This window comes from Colius striatus, chromosome 16 (genome assembly GCF_028858725.1).
Source record: "Colius striatus isolate bColStr4 chromosome 16, bColStr4.1.hap1, whole genome shotgun sequence".
Lineage (NCBI taxonomy): Eukaryota > Metazoa > Chordata > Aves > Coliiformes > Coliidae > Colius > Colius striatus.
In genome coordinates, this window is record NC_084774.1 from 7,916,266 (window position 1) to 7,937,926 (window position 21,661).

At 65.3% G+C, this 21,661-nt stretch overlaps 2 protein-coding genes across 3 annotated transcripts; one reads left to right on the plus strand and one right to left on the minus strand.

Annotated features, from left to right (window-relative positions):
• Window positions 1–5,124: 5,124 nt before the first annotated feature.
• Window positions 5,125–15,130, minus strand: PCIF1 (phosphorylated CTD interacting factor 1). Its single transcript, XM_062009136.1, has 16 exons — window positions 15,021–15,130; window positions 12,444–12,582; window positions 12,144–12,268; window positions 11,533–11,670; window positions 11,319–11,449; window positions 10,938–11,092; window positions 10,602–10,749; window positions 10,312–10,395; window positions 9,483–9,582; window positions 9,210–9,372; window positions 8,579–8,751; window positions 8,250–8,336; window positions 7,607–7,791; window positions 7,142–7,235; window positions 6,823–6,998; window positions 5,125–6,101 (listed from the first exon to the last, which is right to left on the minus strand). Exons 2-16 carry the CDS (start codon window positions 12,565–12,567, stop codon window positions 5,855–5,857), a joined length of 2,130 nt encoding a protein of 709 aa, XP_061865120.1. The 5' UTR covers window positions 12,568–12,582; window positions 15,021–15,130; the 3' UTR covers window positions 5,125–5,854.
• Window positions 15,131–16,966: 1,836 nt separating this feature from the next.
• PLTP (phospholipid transfer protein) lies at window positions 16,967–21,363 on the plus strand. Of its 2 annotated transcripts, none has more exons than XM_062008955.1 (16): window positions 16,967–17,404; window positions 18,018–18,127; window positions 18,289–18,388; window positions 18,464–18,592; window positions 18,719–18,874; window positions 19,033–19,096; window positions 19,252–19,315; window positions 19,390–19,481; window positions 19,585–19,761; window positions 19,899–19,958; window positions 20,043–20,204; window positions 20,383–20,450; window positions 20,531–20,573; window positions 20,728–20,791; window positions 20,864–20,940; window positions 21,056–21,363. In XM_062008955.1, exons 2-16 carry the CDS (start codon window positions 18,025–18,027, stop codon window positions 21,194–21,196), a joined length of 1,500 nt encoding a protein of 499 aa, XP_061864939.1. In that variant the 5' UTR covers window positions 16,967–17,404; window positions 18,018–18,024; the 3' UTR covers window positions 21,197–21,363. The 2 variants fall into 2 exon arrangements, with proteins under 2 accessions (XP_061864939.1, XP_061864940.1); XM_062008956.1 differs by lacking the exon at window positions 16,967–17,404 and adding an exon at window positions 17,435–17,850.
• The last annotated feature ends 298 nt before the right edge of the window (window positions 21,364–21,661 follow it).

A 21,661-nucleotide genomic window follows, 5' to 3' on the forward strand; every position in this document is an offset into this window, starting at 1 on the left:
TCGGTAAGTGCCACTTGGCAGCTCTCGTGGGACCCCTCCCGGGACTGGGATAGTGCTGTGTGGGGTGGTTGGGGCTGGGCTGGGGAGCTACTGTCCTGGGTCCCCTGCACCCCCTGTGTCCTCTCCTCACCCCCCTGCACCCCGGCGCTTTTGGAGAGGATTGGGAGGACACAGCTCTGCCCCCTCCCACGTGCAAAGGGCTGAGCCCCGCGTCCCTCAGCCTCTCTCCCCCAGTCCTGCCCTGACACTCCTCTGTCACTTTCTTACCTCCAGCTCTCACCAGCCTACGAGGTGCCGCTGGGGCTGCCGCTGGAGCCGGGGCGGGTGAAGGCGGCGGCGCGGGAGAGCACCGGGGCGCTGAAGGCCTGGCTGGCGCGGCACCCCAGGAACCCCTACCCCAGCAAGGGGGAGAAGGTGATGCTGGCCGTGGTCAGCCGGATGAGCCTCACCCAGGTCTCCACGTGGTTTGCCAATGCCCGACGACGCCTCAAGAAGGAGAACAAGGCCATCTGGGCACCACGCAGTGCCTCGGACGGCGAGGACAGCGAGGGCGAGGGGACCCCGATGGGTGCCCCCCCTGGCCCCAGCCCCAGGCAGGATGAGTGCGGGGACAGCCCTGAGCAGGGGCCAGGCCCTGGGCAGGGCAAGCAGCCCCAGAAACCCAAGATCTGGAGCGTGGCAGCGCTGGTGGCATCTCCCCCCGGCGACAGCGGGTGCCCCCTGAGGGTGCCGGCAGTGCTGGAGCAGGGGTAGGGCTGGGGTAGTTGGGGCTTGGGCTGTGGGGAGGGGCTGGAACTGTGGCTGGGAAAGGGGGGACACATGGCTGTGGGACCCAGCTGCTGCCAGCCCCAGGGGAGCCAGAGGGGTGGGCAGGGAGGGACATGGAGCAGTAATAAACGTGAGTCTCTAGGTCTCATGTTGCCTGTCTGCAGAGGAGCTGGTGGGGATCTGGGCATCTACTGCTGGGAACTGCTGCTGGCAGTTGCACCACCCTGGGGAGTGGGGCAGGTCCTGCCCCAGGCCCCTTGGGCTGCCCCTTGCACAGCCCCTTCTGCCCCATGACGATTAACTGGCTGCTAAATTCCTGAGGGGCTCCTCCTTTTCAGCAGAGGGAGAGCTGCAGCATCTCCAGGCAGTTCTGTGCCTTCCTGAGGCCTGCTCTCCTTCCCTCTCCTTTCCCTGGACATCTGAGGTCACTCATGGGTGTGCTCACACACGGGGTGCAGGACTGGGGTGGCTGTCACTGTGCTGTGCTGTGAGGTAGCACCGGGAGGGACACACGGGGACAGGCACGGCCAGAGACACGCAGGAGACACCACACTGCAGGAACAGGGCTGGAGAGAAGCATTGGCACTGTCTGCTCACAGAACAGGAGACCTGGGGGCTCCTCCTGGCACCTGGGGCAGCTGGTGACTCCACACAACTCTGGGGTGGCAACAGGGCCAGGGAGGTGGCTGCAGAGTGGAGAAGGGACCAGGAGCCCCAGGAAGGCACAGACACAGGGCAGAGCTGTATGCTGGTTTTTAATGTTCCTAAGAACTAGGAAACAGAAATCAAAAATAGACTTTGCTCTTCTTGATAAAAGTAATAAAATGGTCAGCGGTGTTAAATTAATCCTTACAAAACAAAACCCAGGAGGTTAAATAACGCCCGGAGGCGCCGCGCCATACAAACCACAACGACTACAAAACAGCTGCAAAGACCTTTACACACCAAAGGAACTGCCCTGCTCTGCTGCTGCCCGACACGGGGCACGGCGGCGGGGACACGGGAGCACACGGGGAGAGGAACACGATGCGATGGGAGCGGCCGGCGAGGAGCGCGGGCGCACGGACGCGGCTGTTTACACGCTGGACACGGAGCGGCGCCGGCCCCGGGCTCTCCCACCGGCGCGGGGCTCGCTCTGACTCCGGCCGAGCTGCTGTCCCGGTCACCGCTTTGCCCTCGGCCCAGTGCCCACCCCTTGCTATGGAGGGGGAGAATGAGGAGCTGTGGGTCCAGCCCGTAGGCTGCAGCGAGCTCCTGGCGTGGGCTCCCGCTTGGCAAAGCCGGCGCTGTTCTGCAAGGGAAGGCAACATGCGCTGAGCATCTCCACGTGCTGCAGGCAGCCCCCACGCCGTGGGTCAGCTGAGGGGGGGTGACAGCCGTACCCCGAGGGACAACGCTTCGACCTGCCCCACAGCCTCCCCGTCGCGGGCACAGGGCTCGATGCACGCGATCAGGAGCGGGGAAACCCAAAGACCTCGCGGCACAGACATTGGCAGAGGCTGTAGACGATGCAGAGGAGGAGGGTGGAGGGCACAAGGCTGACCAGGATGATGCCCAGGCTGTGGTGCTCGATGAGCAAGAGGTAGATGCCGAAGGGCAGGGAGCTGAAGTAGAGGAGGCAGAGGACGCCCAGGATGAAGCGGGGGACTGCTCGCCACCCCCAGGAGCGGCACTTGTGCCCGGGGCCGCGGCAGGGCAGCGCGCCCAGGCTGGCGGGACGGTACAGCCGCACCACCTCCAGCCCGCCCAGGCCCTCCGGCGGGGACACGTCCTCAGGCACCTCCAGGATGGTGACGACCAGGCAGTCGGGGCTGGGTGCTGGCTCCAGCACGCTGGGGCAGAGGAGGACCTCGGGGGACCGCGGCGGCCCCCGCTCCTCGGCGCGCTCGCGGCCCGTCAGCAGCGCCAGCGCGTCACCGTCGTCCTGCAGCCGCTGCACGTCCCCGCCGGGCACCGGGCTGTGCCGGCGGCAGAAGGGGCAGCGGAGCCGGTGCGGCGACGCGTCCCCCAGAGCCACCATCTTGCGAAGGCACTTGGCACAGAGGCGGTGGCCGCAGCCGAGCAGTTTGGGTCTGCGGGCGCGGGCGTCGTAGCGGCTGTAGCAGATCTTGCACTCCAGCTCCGGGGCCGGAGGCCCCCGCTGCCGCTCCTGCTGGGTCATGCTCCCGGGGGGCTGCCTGGCGGCCGGCCGGGCTGCGGGGAGAAGGAGGCGGCTGTGAGCGGGGTCCGGGGGGGCAGGTTACCGGGCCGGGCTGCTCCTCACGGGCAGAGTCCGAGTCAGCCCCGCGGGGCCGGGGGAAGGGGGCACCGGCAGCGGCCCCGTCCCCGGGGCCGGCTCTACCCAGCGGCTCGCGGGGGCGCGGGGAGGCATCTTTCAGGGGATGGGACCCGCTGCAGCGTGGGGACGCCGGAGCCCGGGACCGGCTGCAGCGCACCGGCTCCCCGGTGCAGCATCCCCCTCCCCGTGCGCGCAGCCTCCCCGGGGGCCGGCTCCGGGCTCCGCCGGCTGCAGGGAGCCCCTGCCCCGCGGCTCCCCCGCCGCCCCCTCCCCGCCCAGCCCCGGGCACCGGGCGGGCAGGCTCCCGGCCCGCACCCCGCGTACCTGCGGCCCGCGCCGGGGCTCGTGGGCGGGACGCGGCCGTGGGTCGGTGCCCGGCCCCGCGGCGGCAGCGGCGGCGGCGCGCGCCCCATGAGCCGCGGGGGCGGCCTCGGCGCGGGGCTGCGGCACCGGCGGCGCGTCGGCCCGGCAACCGCGCCGGGAGCCGGCGGGTGCGCGGCCGGTGCGGGGCCGTGCGGGGCCCGGATAGCGCAGGGTCAGGCCCGCGGCGCGGGGCACGGCCGGGCCCCCGCACCGGCCCCCGCCGGGCTGCAGCGGGGCGGGGCGGGGGGGCGGGCCGGGGCGGCTCGCTGCGGCCCCTTCGCTCCCGCGCGGCCCCGAGGCTGCTCGTTCCCGACGCGGGGGGCTGCGGGCGGCTGGGGCTCTGCACGGCTGGTGCCGAGAGCCGCCGCTGCTCTTCCCTGTCCTGCGAGCAGGCGGCTGCTGCCCGGCCCGGGGAGCAGCTGCTTCAGGCAGGGGGGTGCCCGTGGGGGAGGGCTCTGTCACCTGGGGCACGAGGGATCCCTGGGCTCAGCACCGCCAGCGTGGGCCCGGCTTTGTCGGGATAAATGGGATGTGCTGTAGAGGAAGCCATGCCACGGAGCTCCTCGGCTACCGTCTCATCTCTGCTGTCAGACCTTGGCAATTAAGTACTTAGTATGGTAACTTACGCAGGTCCATCGCCGAAGGGAGGAAGGCAGAGGACTGGCTGAGGACAAACTGACCAAGGAGGAGGGCTGCTGTCACTTCCCGACATCACCTGGTGTGCTCACCAGCACTTCATGAACAACCCTGAGCAACCCTGCCTTGGCTCGAAGTAACAAAAGGAGGAAAGCAAGTAAAAGGAGGAAAAGACTTTATAAAGCCTCCTTTCACTGCCAGGGTTCCCCATGGTCCCGAGTGTCATTCAAGGACAGCACTGAGGACCTGACCCTGGGGAGCTGTGATGCCGGGAGTGGGCAGCGCGTGGGGCTCCCAACACGGAGCAGCGTGTGACACACACACGGCTCATGGCGCTTTCTCCTCTCCCGGCTTTTGACTCATCAACCTGGTGACCGTTGCCCTGTGACACAGAACGTGGCCCCATCAGGCTGCAGGATTACAGCAGGATCTTGACCCACCTGTTGTAATGGTGCAAGCTATTTTCAAAGATGTAGAGCAGCTGGGTAATGCACGTGCAGAGACGTACACAGGCAACATAGTACAATCAACAGAGCTGACTCGAAGCCACCCTGCCTTTGCCAGCTACTTTCTTATATGCTGCTTCGCCCATGTGATCACCCAGGGCCCAATTGATTAACTCACAGCACCTGTTTCTGATAATTGGAAGTAGCTTGCCAGCTGCATTAACTTGTCCCTACCATCTTTATTCAAGCTGGCTGGTCCAAGTCATATTTGTACCTACACTCACCCCACAGCCACCTTCCCTGGGGCAGCAAACCCCACAGCTGCAGCGCTGCCCAGAGGCAAAGGGGCTCGGGAGCAAAGCCAGGAAATACTCAGGCCCCAGAACACCCAGGTCAGAGAACCTGACCTTTCTGCAGGGAGCAGAAAGCCAAACCTTCCCACAGCAGCAGCCCCTGAGCAAGGGGGGCAGGGGCAGTTGCTTTAGGGGGCTCACACTGGTCATTAGGGAAAAAGCTCCCCGTGAGGACAGCACAGCAGCGAGTGGGTCAGAGGCAGACAGCAGCCTGCCAGGCAGAGGTGAGGGCAGGGGGTGAGCAGAGGCCTCTGGCTGAGAGAGGAGACAGACACGGGCAGAGCTGTATGCTGGTTTTTAATGTTCCTAAGAACTAGGAAACAGAAATCAAAAATAGACTTTGCTCTTCTTGATAAAAGTAATAAAATGGTCAGCGGTGTTAAATTAATCCTTACAAAACAAAACCCGGGAGGTTAAATAACGCCCGGAGGCGCCGCGCCATACAAACCACAACGACTACAAAACAGCTGCAAAGACCTTTACACACCAAAGGAACTGCCCTGCTCCGCTGCTGCCCGACACGGGGCACGGCGGCGGGGACACGGGAGCACACGGGGAGAGAAACACGATGCGATGGGAGCGGCCGGCGAGGAGCGCGGGCGCACGGACGCGGCTATTTACACGCTGGACACGGAGCGGCGCCGGCCCCGCGCTCTGCCCGGCCCTGTCTGCGGGCGGCTGCGGCGCCGGGCGCTCGCTCGCTCCGTCCCTCTGTCCGTCCTGCCGTCTGCGGCCCGGCCGGGGCGGCTCTGTCCTGGTGCCGTGGCGTGGCCGGCGCCGCGCGCTGCCGCCCAGCCCCTGGGTTCCGTCCCTGGCGCCGGGGCCGCGGCTCAGCCCGGCCCGTGGGCGCTGCCGGCCCCGCGCAGTCGCAGGGGGTTGGACGCTGCGGAGCCGCCGCGCAGGGGCCCGGTGCCGCTGCTGCGCCGTCGCAGTCCCTCCTGTGGCCCCGGGAGCCTCCTCCCTCGGGGCGCCGGCACCTCCCTGCCGCCTCGCACCTCTGCGCTGCTGCCTTAGTTGGGATTAGTGTCCCGGCTGCTGCTCTGCTCTCGGCCCAGCTCCCGCTCTTTGTCTGCTGTGGACACGGAGGAGGAGGATGACGAGGAGGAAGATGAGGAGCTGAGGGTCCGGCCTGAATGTTTGTAGGCTGCCATGAGCTCCTGCAGCCGCTCTGGCGTGGGCTCCCACTTGGCAAAGCCGGCGCTGTTCTGCAGGAACAGCACGGCCGTGTTGTGCACGGCCTTGTAGTACATCTCCTCTCTGCAAGAAAAGGCAACAGGCACTCAGCATCTCCCAGCCCCTTGCCCCAGAGGCATGTCAGTGCCACCCAGCCCCCCATCCCAACACCCACCCTCCCCTTCCTGCCTGTCATGGTTAGCACAAGTGTTTGCCTCCATCCCTTTCTCTCACTGTGGTGAGGAAAAGACCAGGCACAGTGCGGCACCAGCCAGCCCTGGGGAAAGGGAGAGGCAGCATCCCTGCACAGCCAGGGAGATCTGTCCCAGCACAGGCTGCCTAGGGTAAGGCATCAGCCTTGACCATGTCCAGAGAACATCAGTGTTTATGCACTTGTTGCTTCAACACGTTGTTGCTTGAACTTGTTGCTTCACCAACAGACCAAGAGCCAGCTCAGTGTGCTGAGGACCAAAGTCCCTCCTGCCCCTCGCTTCTGCTTCCCCCAAGTGACATCGCACTGCTGCAGCCTGCGGCCGCCCCAGGATGCTGCTCCAGTGGCTGCCCAGGTCCAAGGGCCAGCAGCTGAGCAGAGACCAGCCCCACACATGTGGCCTGCTCAGACCAGGCTCGTACCCACCCCCGAGCTCTGTGAGCAGAACACGCAGCTCTCCCTCTCTGTGCCCATCCTGAGCAGCCAGCACGGGCGCACGCTGCACTTGTCCCTGCCTGTGCCCCACTCCCCATCCCTCCCAGCCCCACGCCTCAGCAGCTCGTCAGTCCCAGCGGGCCCTGGGTAAAGCCCTACTTCTTGCAGACGTGCTGGGAGCCGCTGCGGTACTCGTGGTCGAAGGCCGGCAGGATCAGCTGCTGCCGCTTGAACTTGCTCTGCTCCATGCGTGTCAGCGCCGGCGTCGGCGGGTCCCGCCACTCGGGGATGAACACGATGAAGGACAGAGGCTCGCTGGAGCTCTCCAGCAGCTTCTAGTTCGACGGGAAATGAAGCAGCTCAGCGCAGGCCGAGGGACGCCCCGGCTGCGGGGTCCCACCGCGAGGAACCGCCGCAGCCCTCTGCCTCCCGCCTGCCGTGGGGAGAAGGGGCCTGACTGCCTCAGAACAGCACCCACCTCAAAGTGAGAGACCATGGCATCCATCAGCTCCTCGCAGAACGGAGGGTTTGCCTCAAAAGAGCCACTTATAGGGAAGAAATCCAGGCACGGGCTGCAGGAAAGAGGCAAAGGTCCCCATCAGAGAGGCTGGAACTCCCATTTTCACACTTTGAAAAGCATCTGTTCCCAGAGCGTGGCACAGGACCCGGCCTCCAGCAGCAGGACAGTCCCTGGGACACGCCGAGAGCTGCACGTGCCGCTCCTCAGCGGGGGGACTGCCCACTGACCCGCACAGGGCAGCACACGCGGGGCGGGGCCCTCCCTCTAGGCCACAGGCACACTGCAGATGGGCTCCCATCAGCCCCGAGCTCCCCAACCCGCCAGCAGACCCCAGACCCAACGCAGACATGTCACCCTCCACGAGCCCCCGCGTGCACAGGACCCCCCCGACACACAGCGAGGGCAGAGCAACGTCAGACTCACCCCCTGGATCCGAAATACCCGTCTGTGTCCAAGAAGGCCGAACAGTACTGTTTAAAATAGCAATTCAGGGGCGAGGCAAAGCACTCAAAACTCACTCCAAAGAGCTTGTGGAGGGCTTCGAAGATGTGCACGGGAAGAGCCCCCTGCAGACCAGTTCCTTCGTACAGGCCCACACCGAACATCATCTGAGGAGAGCAAAGCCTGTGAGTCCAGCCTGCACTCACTGCTCCTGCTGCTCTCTCTACTGCCCAGGGCCCAGGTCCACACGTGCATGCACCACTCCTCTGGGTATGCAGGACCCCCCCTTGTCCCTTCTCAAACTCCTGCAGGTCCCCTGCACGTACCCAAGAATGTCCTTCAGAGATTTCACCCAACTCAGGCCCCACACACCAATCCACCACCATCCCCCACGACCCCCCAGCTGACCCTCAGAGCAAAGGCAGACTCAAGGCTTCCTTCCTAAAAACTGATCTTTACTGCCACTGGTCTCCTGCCAAGATCAGAGCTGCTTCCCAGACTGCAGCCCTGCCTCAGAGCACTGGCAGCAACAGCAGACCCAGCCTAAACCCTGCGAGCCAGCCCCAGCAAAGAGCAGGAGCCTGGCTGCCCCTGGTGCTTCCTGCTGCACGTGCCCAGGCTGCACCTGGTATCGACGGAGAAGGCACCAAACCCTGGGCAGAAACTTTTCGAAGCCGGAGTCATCGATGCAACTGTACCGATAGAGCAGCCACTGGAAGAGAAGGGCCGGCCATTAAACACAGAGCCAGGAGGGGCAGCGTGGACAAGCCGTGGCACGGGGACAGACGCTGACCCACGGCACCTGGCCCTGCCTCAGGTCACAGAGCTGCCCTCCTTCCTGCCAGGGCAGCCCCTGCTACCCACAGCCCAGCCCTCAGTGCAGCCCCTCTGGGAGGAGGGGACCCCTGGCCCAGGGCAGGCCAGGGTCAGGGTCGGGGGGCTGCTGGTCCTTACCAGCTTGCTGAAGTAGTTGCGGCTCACTTTGACCATCTCCCCCTTGTAGCGCACACAGGCCACGTTGTTCTCCATGTGCATCTCCACGCTGGGCAGTGGTGGGGAGGGGATGGCCAGCCTCACGGGGTAGCAGTACACCAGCCTGTCCTGCACCTCGGCGGCCTCCACCTCAGCTGCAGGCAGGACACGGGCAGTGTGTTGGGGCCTGAGCGACAGGCGCTGGGACAGGCCCTGCTGCCGACTCCAGGCACGAGGGCTGAAGGGCAGACAGCTTCCCCCCAGCACCCCCACCAAGGTCCTTCCCAGCTCTCATAGCTGGCTACCCCGGGGCAGGCCCAATTCCCCAGTTAAGCCTCCCTCCCCTGCAGAGGCTGTGAGTGGGGCCAGAGCGCGCTGCCTCACCCCGACGTGCTGCAGCCCCACAGCTCCAGGGCCCAGCACCCACCAGCCCCACAGCTCCAGGGCCCAGCACCCACCAGCCCCACAGCTCCAGGGCCCAGCACTCACCAGCCCCACAGCTCCAGGGCTCAGCACCCACCAGCCCCACAGCTCCAGGGCTCAGCACCCACCAGCCCCACAGTTCCAGAGCCCAGCACCCACCAGCACCACAGCTCCAGGGCCCAGCACTCACCAGGGATGTTGTTCTCTTTGAGTATGGCCAGATGCTTCTCCCGGATCCTCTTGACATACTCCAGGGATATGTAGTAAATCTTGCTGCAGATGCCCTCCACAGAGTCCTTGGCTGCAGCAGACACGTGGGGCCCACACTGTTTGCGTAAGTGCTCCAGGCGGTCCTGCAGAAGCACAGAGACCCTCACAGCCCCAGCCCCAGGGATGCACAGGCCCTGCTGCCATCATTCCCATTTCACAAAGCAAAGCAAAGCGAGGGGCAGAGGATACTGACCATATAGTCCTCCTTGGAGGCAGAATGGTCCCGTCTCAGCCAGCTGAAGGTGTCCTCCACGTTCCACTTCACCACCTTCCTGCTGTCGGGTGAAGCGCTCCTGCAGAAGCACAGCAGCACAGCTCAACCCAGGGCTTCCAAGGCAACACCTCCCATTGCAGCCCAAGGGCTTTCTGCCAGTGGGGAGCACAGCTGCTGACACCTCCTCACATCCCTGCCCTGTCAACCCTCAGGCCTGCCCTGGAGACACTGGCACGACGAGGGACTGCCCCACTCCAGGCAGAACACAGCTGTCTGCTGTCCCCTCTGCAGTGCCATAGGCAGATCCAGCATTCAGCAGCGTGGACGTGGCCTGTTTTGACCTTGCCTCTCACTTTGAAACGCAGCCACTGCTCTGAGCCTGTGACTCGCAGAAAACGACCCCATTAACCAGGACTTTGCTCTCCCTTCAACTCTGTCCTGTGGCAGCACGTGTCAGAAATATTCCTGGTGGAAATGCCACTGGAAGCTTGCTGCTCCTTAGCCGCAGGGAGAGCCCAAGCACTCTTGGTCTGTCCTTGGGGATAATGACAGAAGGCATCCCGTGTCCTGTGTTCAGGGACTCACTTGTCTCTGCACACATTTGGCTTCCCAGTGTTAGCTTTCACTGCACCACTCCTCTCACAAGATGCCTCAAGCACCGCTGTTTTTTGTCTGCACCCTCCCAACCTCGCCTTTCCTCAGCGAGGCCATGACCAGCGCTGAGCGAGGGGCATGCAGCAGCCCCTCACGAGAGTCCCCTCGTCTTTGTCCCATCTCTGCAGGTGACAGCACTCAGAGAAACTCCCACCTGGACTCAATCAGCCGCTTTGCAGCCTCAGCATACTTGAAGAGCAGCCTCTTGGCTTCCTCACGGAACTTGATTCTGGATAACCTGAGGTAGAGTGAAATTCACAGGCATCAGTTCCCCAGCTGCCAGGAAGGCACAGAGCCCAGGTCCAGTTCCCAGGCTTCACGTCACCAGCACCCTACCACCTCACCAGCAAAGGCCAAACACAGAAGCACAGAACTGCAGCAGGGAAATCGCTGGAGATGGCTCACACGGGACCGTCCCAGCAAAGCCCAGTCCTGGGCCAGTACCTGATGGGAATGTCATTCATGATCTCTCTGAACATGGAAGGAGACACTACTGGCTCGCAGTCACTGGGTAAAAGAGGATCTGTCCCTTTGTCAACCACCTTCCTCTCCAACATCCAGCGATTGAAGGACTCCCTTGGGGGGTCAATGCCTGGAGAAGCACAGCAAAAGGGCCTCGTCAGCAGCATAAAGAGACACCCAGGAGCCCCAGCAAGGATCCTCGTGGGGGAGCTGACAACCAGCATCACAGAGAGCACAACCACCACAGGGACAAGCCATAAGCCATGAGGAAGAGCCCTGCAGCAGTGCAGGCCTGGTGAAGGAGCCCCACGAACTCACCTTCGCGCTGCTGGCAGAGCTCACGGTAATGCTGCCGCAGCTTCAGGATGAGCTGGGACCGCAGCAGCTCCACCTCAGGGTGTGGAGACAGCACTTCAGACGGTGCCCTCTGCTTAATCACCGCATTTGTCTGAATGTCCAGGTCCCAGTACACCCTGTGGCAGAGGTAAATGTCACCAGGGTGGCCAGATCACTGCCTACCTAGCAAACCCAGCTTCAAAACACGCTTTGCTGGGCTGTTTCTCCAGCCTGGAACCTGGGCTTTCAGAGCTCCCTGCAAAGGCACAGGGGGTGTTCTGTCCCTTCAGAGATGCCTGCAAAACCCAGGTGTCTCCAACCTACCACCAGCCAAAGAACAGAAGAAACCCAGAGACGACTCACTCGGTTGGTCGCAGAAGAGCTGCCTGCTGCTTATCTTCAGGTGAAACACACCATGCCTTCAGCACAGAGCTCCCTGGGATGCTGGGAGAGCTGGGGACTGGCTGAGCAGAGGAGTTCCCTGGCACGTCCACCTGGCGTGGAAAAGATGAATTATTGCCCCACAGACAGGTACAGGGCAGCAGCCTGGCACAGGGGCAGCCAACTCCAAACCCACCTTGGCCTTTTTCACGCTGTTGCCGCTCGGTGGAACCTCCTCAGAGAATCTCCTCTTCCTCTGCTTGCTCTCCACAGAGCTATCGACCATCCCAGCTTCCAGGGGCATGGGAGCTGCATTCAGTCCCAGAGGGTCTGACTATGAGTGTCCAACAACAACAGCACATGTTAGCTCAGCTCCTGCCACCACCAGCCGCAACAGAGGCAGTAAGTCCCCTTTACCTCCCCCTTCCCACAGCTCCCACACAGATGCCAATAAGGACACCAACACTCACACCTGCAGAAAGCTTAAAGTTATCTTCTACACCTGTGTCTGTGTGCTGGGGGGGGGGGGGGGGGGGGGGGAGGTTAGGACTTAGAAGATAAGAATGCAGCACAGCTGCCCCAGGCTCAGTGATGTCTGAGCAGTGTGCTAGGCCTGGCACAGCACTGAGTGTGTCCCATGGAGAACTCTCCAGAAGAACCAACCAAGCACACTGATGGACTCGGCTCAGACTTGTGAAGGCAGAGAAGACCCTTCCCCGTGTGCAAGCTGAAGTGCACGAGACCACAGCACCTGCCCCTGTGAATCCCCCAATTCTGAACCAGCCCCAGCTGAGGGCTTGTACTCACAATGACATCGTGCTGTCCCAGGACAGGCATTTCCCACAGGGACTGGTTAGTGAATCGATTGAAGTAGTAAGGGCGATTCTCCCGCTTGCTCCAGCACTTCTCCCAGCCAGCCTGCACCAGTTCATCTGAGGAGACAGCCCCCGAGTCAGAGGGGAGCAGCCCCCAGCACCAGCCCTGCCCTTTGTGTCCCCGGCACACCCTGACACCTGCAGCACCCTCGGCCCCCCAACACCCCACCTGGCTGCCCCCCACTGCTGCCTGTGGGACGGTGCAGAGCCTTCCCAAGCGCAGAGGCAGTACCTGGCAGGTCCTGCACCAGGCGCAGGGGTTTGGGGGAGCTGGGCTGGTTCTGGTTGGAGGTGCCAGGTGAGTGACTCATGAGAGACGCTTCCTCCGCGGGGCTGCCGTGATTCTCATTGGCCATTTCTCAGCAACTGCACTGGGAAAAAACGGCCACAAACCCCGTGTTACAGTGGGAAAGAGCCCGGATCCACTCAGCTGTGGCTCAGCAAGTGCCTCCCTGCGATAAACCACAGTGCAAACTAGTCCACACACACCGGCACCAAAGCCCTGCAAAAAACAGCTGAGGAAAAGGGAGCTCTGAGGAACGGGGGGTCAGGGCAATGGGGGGCTCGTGGTGCCAGCCACGGAGGGAGCTGTCAAGGCCAGCACTCACATCACTCACTGTCCAGTCAGGTCTCTCCCCAGACTGCCCTGTTGGTCCCACACATCAAGACTGAGAGCATGAAAACTAAACCCAGTGAATATGCAGCACCTTCTGCCACACAGAACTGCTGCCCACATCTGACCCCTTACCCTCAGAGACACCCTCCACCAGCATTTGCACACAACTTGCAAACCCAGCTGTTACTGAAAACCTCCAGCTCCATGGAGCAGCTCTGGGGCCGCAGCAACGGCAGCTCCCGTGGTCCAGAGACACACAGGCTCGGGAGCTCCTGCTCCACTGCCCCAGGTCTGCCCCAGGCACAGACTGGCTGCAGAGCTTCAGCCAGGCCCTCCCAGCCCTGGGTACTTTTTCATCTGCGTAACAACAGTCACGCAAAAGAAGCTCCGCTGAAACAATAAAGCGCCTCTCAATCATCACTGGATGTTGCCAGCTGGAGAGAGCAGCCAGGCTTTTCCTCCCCCAGTCACTGCTCCCTCCTGGGGAAGTTTCTGAAAGTAGAGCTGCTGGGGCAATGAGCAGGGCGAGGACAGGGCAAGAACAGCCCAGCAACTGCCGCTTCCTGGGGGCTCGCGGCTCTGGCAGCCCAGGGCAGGGGAAGGCTGTGGCTGCAGCAGCAGCGTCCTGCACACACGTGTGGGTCTGCCCGAGCGTCCCAGCCCGCTGCCTCCCGTGTCACCGCTGCAGCAGCAGCTCTGCCCCGGCCTGCAGGCTGACTTATTGGGGTTGATCCACCTTCGCTCCCCTTCCTGTCCATAAAAGCTCTGCTGGCTATCCCAGAGGAGCAGAGCAGCAGGAGCCAACCACGACCAGGAGCTAAGCTGCGTGTCCCCTGACTGGGGACTCGCTGTGGTGCTGCCCAGGGCTGGGAAGCTCGTCCCTTTCAGCACCTCGGGAGATGTTTCCATCCCTCCAGCCAGGCTAAGCAAGGGAAGGTGTGGGACACCACGGAGACCTGGAGTTTTGGCTGCTGCTCAGAACCAGGAAGAGACAATAACCAAGGCCAGAGGCCACGGCGCCTGTGGCAGCAGCTTCATCACCTCAGCCGGTGAGGGTTGAGCAATATTTGTTTACTCACACTTCCTCCTGAACTCCAACCCCGCTGTGCCCTCTCCAGTCCCTCACTCCAGCTCCTGGGCACCGAGGCAGCCCAGCAGCAGCCGCCTGGGACGGAAGCACAAGGGGGATGCAGAGCTGCAAAGCAGGAGCTGCAGGGGCACTGACTGCAGAAGCGTGTGCTCAGTCCTTTGCCCCAACCAACAGCACCGTGCAGCTGCTGCTGTGTCCTGGCAGGTACACACACAACACACTGCCGGGACACAGCTCCCCAGGGGAGCCAGGGACATGCTCCAGTAAGTCAGGGGGAGCACTGGCTATCAGCACCTTCCCAGGCTGTGCTCACCCGGGCTCGGGGCCGTGCCAGTGCCGTTGCCCAGGGCTCAGAGGGAGCAGCCGCCACACAGCGCTCCCTGCTCTGCCACACACCAACCAGGACGGTGCAGACACACCGGCAGCTCCAGCCCCTGAGCTGCGATGAGGGGTAATCAAACCCGAGCGGCCTGACAGCCCGGGGAAGGGGAAAAGAGTGAGCTAACAGGAACCCTGACAGCAGCAGCTCTGGTTTTGTGTGACTAGCACTGGGACTTAGACAGTGACAGGGACCCAGAGTGAGCACTTTATGGTGATTTCGGTCTGGTTTTTATACACCACGGCGATGCATACAGCACATCACAGACACAGTCGCACGCTGTCCCTGCCCAGAGAGCTTACAGCCTAGGAGCAGCAGCGGCCAGAGCCCGCTGCACGGCGCGAGAAAACACAGAGTAAAGGAGCACAGCGACGGCACCGTTATTCGCTTCCATTTCACCGAGGCGGAGTTTTACACAACACAACAGCAAACGCGGCCGGGGGAGAGCCGCTGCGCCCCCGGGGACAGAGCGGATCCTTCTCCTCCCAGCGCCAGCCCCCGCCCGCGGCCCGTCCCGGGACAGGCCTGAGCGGCGCCCGGGACCGGGCAGCTCCCGGGGCCGCTCTCCCGGCGGGACGGCGGCTCCTCGGCGCGGGCGGGCCGGGGCCGGCGCCCCGAGAGTGCGGAGCGGAGGCGGCGACAACTCTGCAGGCGGGACGAGAGGAGTGCGGGGCCCGCGGCGTTAGCGGGGCGGAGGCGGGGGAACCCCGCGCCGGGTACTTACGGTGGCGGGACGCGTGGCCGTCGCTCGGGGCTGGCCGCTGGCGCGCCGGGGCCGCATCCTCAGCGCGGGGCGTCCCGCGCCCGTCCCGCGGGGGCCGCTGCGGACACAGGAGCCCCGTTACGCGCGGGGGAGGAGCCGGGGGCGCGCAGGCGCGGCGGGAGCGCGGCCGCGGGCACGGGCGGGCGGCCGCCGCGCTCTAAGATGGCGGCCGCGGGCCCCGCGCCGCCTCCCCGCCGACCCGCGCCGCTCCTCCCGCCTACCTCCTCCCCCTCCGCCCGGGCGGGCCCCGGCCCCGCGGCGCCGCCGCTTACCTGGGCGCGAGGCCGGGGGCTGCGGGCACCGCGCGGCGCTGCCGAAGCCGCCGCCGCCCCACCTCCGCCTCGCCCGCCCCGCCGCCGCCATCTTGCGCCGGGACCGCGGGCCGCGGCCGCGCAGGCGCCGTCCCGCCCCGCACCCGGCCCCCGCCGGCCCCAGCGCGCGTGTGCGGAGCGCGGCCATCGCCCGGGCCGGGGCCGGGGCCAGGGCCAGCGCCGCGGTGGGCGCGGGACGGGCCGCGCCGCTATTTCGGGCCGCGTGGTCTGTCATTGTGCTACGGGCGCGGCCCGGCCGCCGCCACACACCGCGGCCACAGCAGCCTGGGAGCACCGCGGCGGCCCCGGGGCGGGCGGGTCCCGCGGGCCCGGCTGCGGAGCGGCCGCGGTGACTCACACGCGCCTCGGCTGCTGCAGGCGGGCTGTGCGTGTGAGTGTGTGTGCGCGTGTGAGTGAGTGTGTCCGTGGCGGGGCGGTCGTGCAGCGCAGTACCCGCCCATGGGCCGCCCGCAGCCCTGCCCTGCCCGAGGCTGGCAGCCGCTGCTGGTGCTCCCCGGCTGGCCCGTGCTCCCGCTGCTTCCCCCGAGCCCGCCGGCTGCCTCCTCCCGCCGCGCGGGGCGGAGCGGGACAGACGCGCCCGCAGCCTGTGTTCGGCGCAGCGCGGGGGGACACGGCTGCCGCGGGGCTCCTGGGGGGCTGCGGGAGCCGCGGCCCCTGTCCCGCTGCAGGCAACGTCCCACACAGCTCACGGCACTGTCACCACGCACCGCGGGCCTTTCCCGAGCCTCCCGGCTTGCTGAGGGCCCAGGCTGCTCGCTCTGGTCTCCCCGGAGTCCTGCCCTCTGCTCAGAGAGCACCGGGGTCAGTTTAATGAGTTAATGCTGGCAAAGCAGTTCTGGAGGAGTAAGTGCTGTGTAAGCACTAAAGGCTCCCAATCCTCCCGGCGCCGGGTGCAGGAGCCCCCCACAGCCCGGCTCTGCCCTGTAGCTCAGTCACCAGAGCACAAACAGCCCATCTGCCCATGGCACGGCCCCTGGGGAGATGGGGCGGCCTCATGCCTCCATCCTTGGGCCAGGAGGCTCAAGCGGGTGAAGGGGATGGGGAGGACAGAAGCCAGACCCTGGGGACAGACCCCCGGCTGGAGGAGCTGCCCCTGCTCTCTCTGAGAGGGTGGGATGGCTGCCGGGGCGCTGCTGGGCACGGACAGGCAGAGGCACGAACTGCACCCTTGGAGCTGCCCCGTCTGTGCCAGGGCCTGGGCAGCGGCTGCTGAGCGGTGCCGAGGATCCGGCAGCTTCTGTGCAGGGCTCAGAGCACAGATGGGCACAGACCAGGCTCCGCTGGCACCCTGGGGCCTGTATGGAGCTCTGGCACAGAGCCCACGAGGCAGGGCTGGAGCTGGTAGCAGGGGAGCCTGGCACCAGGGAGGCTCTGGGGGGGATGTCCTGGCACCATGGAGGCTCTGGGGGGGCTGTCCTGGCACTATGGAAGCACTGGGGGGACTGTCCCGGCACCATGGAGGCTCTGGGGGGGCTGTTCTGGCACCATGGAAGCTCTGGGGGGGCTGTCTCAGCACCATGGAGACTCTGGGGGGGCTGTCCCGGCACCATGGAGGCTCTGGGGGGCTGTCCCGGCACCATGAAGGCTCTGGGGGGCTGTCCTGGCACCATGGAGGCTCTGGGGGGCTGTCCTAGCTCCATGGGCCCTCAGGCCCCATGAGCCGCGCTAAGCTCTGCCAGGACGCCCCGGGACATGGTGTGTGGAGCTGTGCCGGCGCTGGGGGAGGAAGGCCGTGTGCTCAGCACGGAGTCTGGGTGTCTGAGCCTCCCGCTGCGGTTCTGCCCGTGCTGGCAGGCGGCCGCAGCTCGCTGTGCTGCAGACCTGCATCCTCCCCGTCCCACTGTCTCCTCCCAGCTGTGGGCTCACAAGGAGTGGCAGCTGGGGGGATATATAAAAGCAGGGGAACCTCAGCCAGCGCCAAAGAAACTCTTGGAGCTACTGGTGTTCTCCCTCCTCCCTCCTTTCATGTGATTCAGCTTCCCCACAGCAGGGGAGCCGAGGACAAGCCTCACTGTAAGTACCCGAACTGAGCCGTGTTACAGGGTCCCAGCGCTGCCTCGGCACAGGACGGGCGCCTGGGCCCGGGCAGGAGGGTCCCCAGGCCTCTGCCCTGCAGGGAGCTGGGGGAAGTGCCGCGGGGAGAGCCCTGGAGCGTCCCCACAGGAGCTCTGCCCATTGTCACAAGACGGGACAGGCTCCAGCTCCCGCCCCAGCCCAGGGCGTGGGCTGGCAGCACATCTCCAGCGCTGTCCCGCGGGGCAGGGAGGGCTGTGGGCGGCCCCAGGGGACACGGGTCCCTTCCCGGGGGGAGCTGGGGGTCCCGCGGCAGCTGGGCCAGCACCTCGCTGTGCCGGGTGCGGAGCTGCCTGTGCTCAGGGCCGGGCTGGGAGCCCTGTGAGCCCCCCCGGGGCCGTGCTGGGGGTCCATGTGCAGCCCCCCGTGCCGCTCCTGGGCTGCCGGTCCGTGGGGTTTGGGTGACCTGGGCAGTGTGGGGAGGTTTCAGAGCACGGGGAGCAGCGGAGCTGTGGGTGTCCCTCGGGGTCATCCCCTGCCTCGGGGCTGTGAGCAGGTTGGGCCGGGGGGTCCGTGCGTGCCCCCTGGGACAGCCGCTGCTCTCTGCCTCCAGGTTCGAGATGGCTGCCAGCAGCCTCCTCCTCCTCCTGCCCTGCCTGGTCACAGCCTTGCACAGCCCGCCCGGCTGCAAGATCCGGATTACCTCCAAGGGGCTGGACCTGGGTAAGGGGCCGGCCGGGACCCTGACGCCGGCGCCTGGGTGAGAGGGAGGTGGGGACGCTGCTCCGGGCCGGGCGCTGCCCGAGGGGCCGGGGGCGTGCGGGGGCGATGCTGCCGGCGGCACGGCCCGGCTGCGGCCAGCCCAGGCTCGCTCTGCTCTGCAGTGAAGCAGGAGGGGCTGCGCTTCGTGGAGCAGGAGCTGCAGAACATCACGGTGTCGGACCTGCAGGGGAAGGAGGGGCAGTTCCACTACAACATCAGCCAGTGAGTGCCGCCCGCTGCCTCTGCCCGCGGCCCCGCGCCCCTCTGCCCCTGCCCACCGCAGCCCCCTCCCCGCAGGGTCAAGGTGATGGACCTGCAGCTGGCACTGTCCGACCTGCACTTCCAGCCTCAGCAGCACCTCGTCTTCAACATCAGCGACGCCTCCATCAGCCTGCGCTTCCGGAGGCAGCTGCTCTACTGGTTCTTGTGAGCTGGCCCCCGACCCTCCAGCCGCCCCTGGCTGGGCCACAGCCGCTGCCTGCCCCGGTTGCCGTGCTACTGTGTGCCAGGCTGGAGCTGTGTGCTCCCCTCATCTGCCTTTGTGGCTTCCAGCTATGACATCGGGTCCATCAACGCCTCTGCGGATGGTGTCCACATCCACACTGTGCTGCAGCTGGCCAAGGACGAGGCTGGGCGCCTCAAGATCTCCAACATCTCCTGCAACGCCTCCATCGCCAGAATGCACGCAGGCTTCTCGGGCACCCTCAGGTATGCCCGGGCAGCCCCTCTGCCAGGCCAGCTCTGCCTGTGCCCAGCTCCCCGATACCCCTTTCTGCACCCTCGGGCCTGCCCCAGCCCAGGCCGTGCGCTCACACGGGGATGGAGGGACCAGGCTGGAGCTGCAGAGCTGCTGTTGTGTCCCACAGGAAGGTCTATGAGTTCCTGAGCACCTTAATTGTCACAGGGATGCGCTTTCTCCTCAGCCAGCAGGTACAGCTGAGGGCAGGCGGTGCAGCACGGGGGAGCTTGGCCTTGCCCTGCCCCACAGCAGGAAGGGGGTGACCCCAGGGAGGCTGGAGGAGGGTCTGGGTGCTCATCCAAACCTGGGAGTGATTCCCTTCTTAGCCCAGCCTCTTGCCTTCCAGATCTGCCCTTCCCTGGAGCACGCCAGCCTGGTGCTGCTGAACTCTGTGCTGGACACGGTGCCGGGTGAGTGTTGCCCCGAGGAGCTGGGCATCAGGCAGCCCACAGGCCTGGTGAGCACAGCACATCTTCCCTGGCAGTGAGGAACTACGTGGATGAGCACATCGGGATTGACTACTCCCTGCTGCGGGATCCAGCCATCACCACAGACACCCTCGACCTGGACTTCAAGGTGAAGGCTGGGTCCTGCCCTGCCAGCTCCTACCACCCCAGGGGCAGCCGTGCTGGGAAGTGGAGGAAAGCTGCTGTGGACACATCTCCTGTTCCTGGCCCAGGGAATGTTCTTCCCCCGCACACAAGCGGAGCAGGAGCTGGAGAACCAGGCCGTGGAGCCGGTGATCAAGGAGACTGAGCGGATGGTCTACGTCGCCTTCTCTGAGTACTTCTTCGACTCGGCCATGCACGCCTACTTCCAGGAGGGTGTCCTGGCCATGGAGCTCCAGGGAGAGAAGGTGAGCAGTGCCCAGAGCCCAGGCAGGGGCCTGCTGCCGGGCAGGAGGGAGGGCTGGGCTCTGCCATCCAGAGAGGGCTCTGCTGGGATCCACAGCAGCTGCTCGCTTACCCTGTGGTGGTTCATCCCTCCCTGCAGGTGCCCAAGGACCTGGAGGTTTTGCTGAGAGCCACCTTCTTTGGGACCATCTTCATGCTGGTGAGAGGGGCGGGAGGCACGGGGGAGCCCCCAGGGCAGGGCTGCCAGCGCAGCCCCGTGCCTCTAGCTGCCCTCCCCTCCCAGAGCCCCGCCGTGGACGCTCCCCTGCGGCTGGTGCTGCAGGTCTCAGCTCCCCCTCGCTGCACCATCAAACCCTCGGGCACCTCTGTCTCCGTCTCTGCCTTCCTCAACATCTCACTGGTGCCCCCCGGCCGCCCCCCCATCCAGCTCTCCAGCATGGCCATGGTGAGTGGAGCTGGGTTGTGCCTGGCCGGGTGTCCCCCTGCACATGGGGAGATCATGTCCCACCCTGCCTGGGGACACTCCACTGCTCACAAGCAGAGGGTCAGCGGGGCCCTGCAGCCAGCCTGGAGCATGTCCAGGCACTGCCTGGGGCAGCAGGTTCAGCCTTCTCTCTCCCCAGGAAACCAAGCTGAGTGCCAGGGTGTATCTGCAGGGGAAGGCTCTGCGTGTGCAGCTGGACCTGCGACGGTACGGTCTGGCCTGGGGCCCCTGAGGCTGTGGGGATGGTCCCCCTGGCCCCCTGCTCACAGGCATTTTCTGCCCGGCAGGTTTCGCATCTACTCCAAGCAGTCTGCGCTGGAGTCGCTCGCGGTGAGCCCAGGGGTCCTGCCTCCTGTGCCAGCCCCCCACCATGGGGCAGGCCTGGCGAGGGGCCATGTGCTGCAGGATGCCCCTTCCATCCCCCCCAGGGCCCAGGCAGGTGGGTCTGCTGCTGCCACGCTCACCCACGCTCCTCTCTCGCCAGCTGTTCTCCCTGCAGGCCCCGCTGAAGACCCTGTTGCAGCTCACCATCATGCCCATCATTAACGGTAGGCACCCAGCCAGGCTGGGGACAGGGTCACGGTGGGACTTGGCTTCACTCCATCTCTCTCTCCTTGCAGAGAGGACTAAGAAGGGGGTGCAGATCCCACTGCCAGAAGGCATGGACTTCACCAGGGAGGTGGTGACCAACCACGCGGTATGTGGCGGGAGGGGGACGGCCCCAGCCCCCCGCAGCGGGCGCAGGGCCCATGTCCCACTGGGGCAGGACTCGGGCACACGCAGCCGTGTGCTGATGCTCTTGCCCTGTGCAGGGATTCCTCACGGTGGGAGCCGATCTCCACTTCTCCAAGGGGCTGCGGGAGGTGATTGAGAAATACCGCGTGGCCCCCACCGCCCCTGCCTCCACCAGCCCCGGGCCTGCAGAGCCCAGCGGGGACCCCCACCCGCTCTAGCTGCCCGCCTCATCACCCCGGACCCAGGGCAGATGCCGGGCTGGACCCGTAGACTGTAGGTAGGAAGCAGCTTGTGCCCTGGGGGTAGCAGCAAGGCGGAGAGGGCTGCTCTGGGAAGCCCTGCTGCACCCCCTGCTCACACCAATAAACCACTCACTCCACTCCAACCCCTGTGGCCTCATTGCTCGGAGGATGTGCTCACAGCTGGCTGCATGGCCTGGGGAGAGATGGGGAGGCACAGCTCAGGTACTCGGGCAGCAGACACAGCTGAGATGGTGGCAGAGGGGCCCACAGACCCTGCACTGCCCAGGCTCTCATGGGGGGGTCCTGTCCGGGCCGCAGTGAGCCCCTGGAGAGATGGCCTTGGGCCCCGACACCCAGCACAGTGCATCAGCCCTCACCTCTGCTGGATCCAGGGCAGGTTGGGCTGCTCCTCAGAGAGCCAAGGGAAGCAAGGCAGGGGGT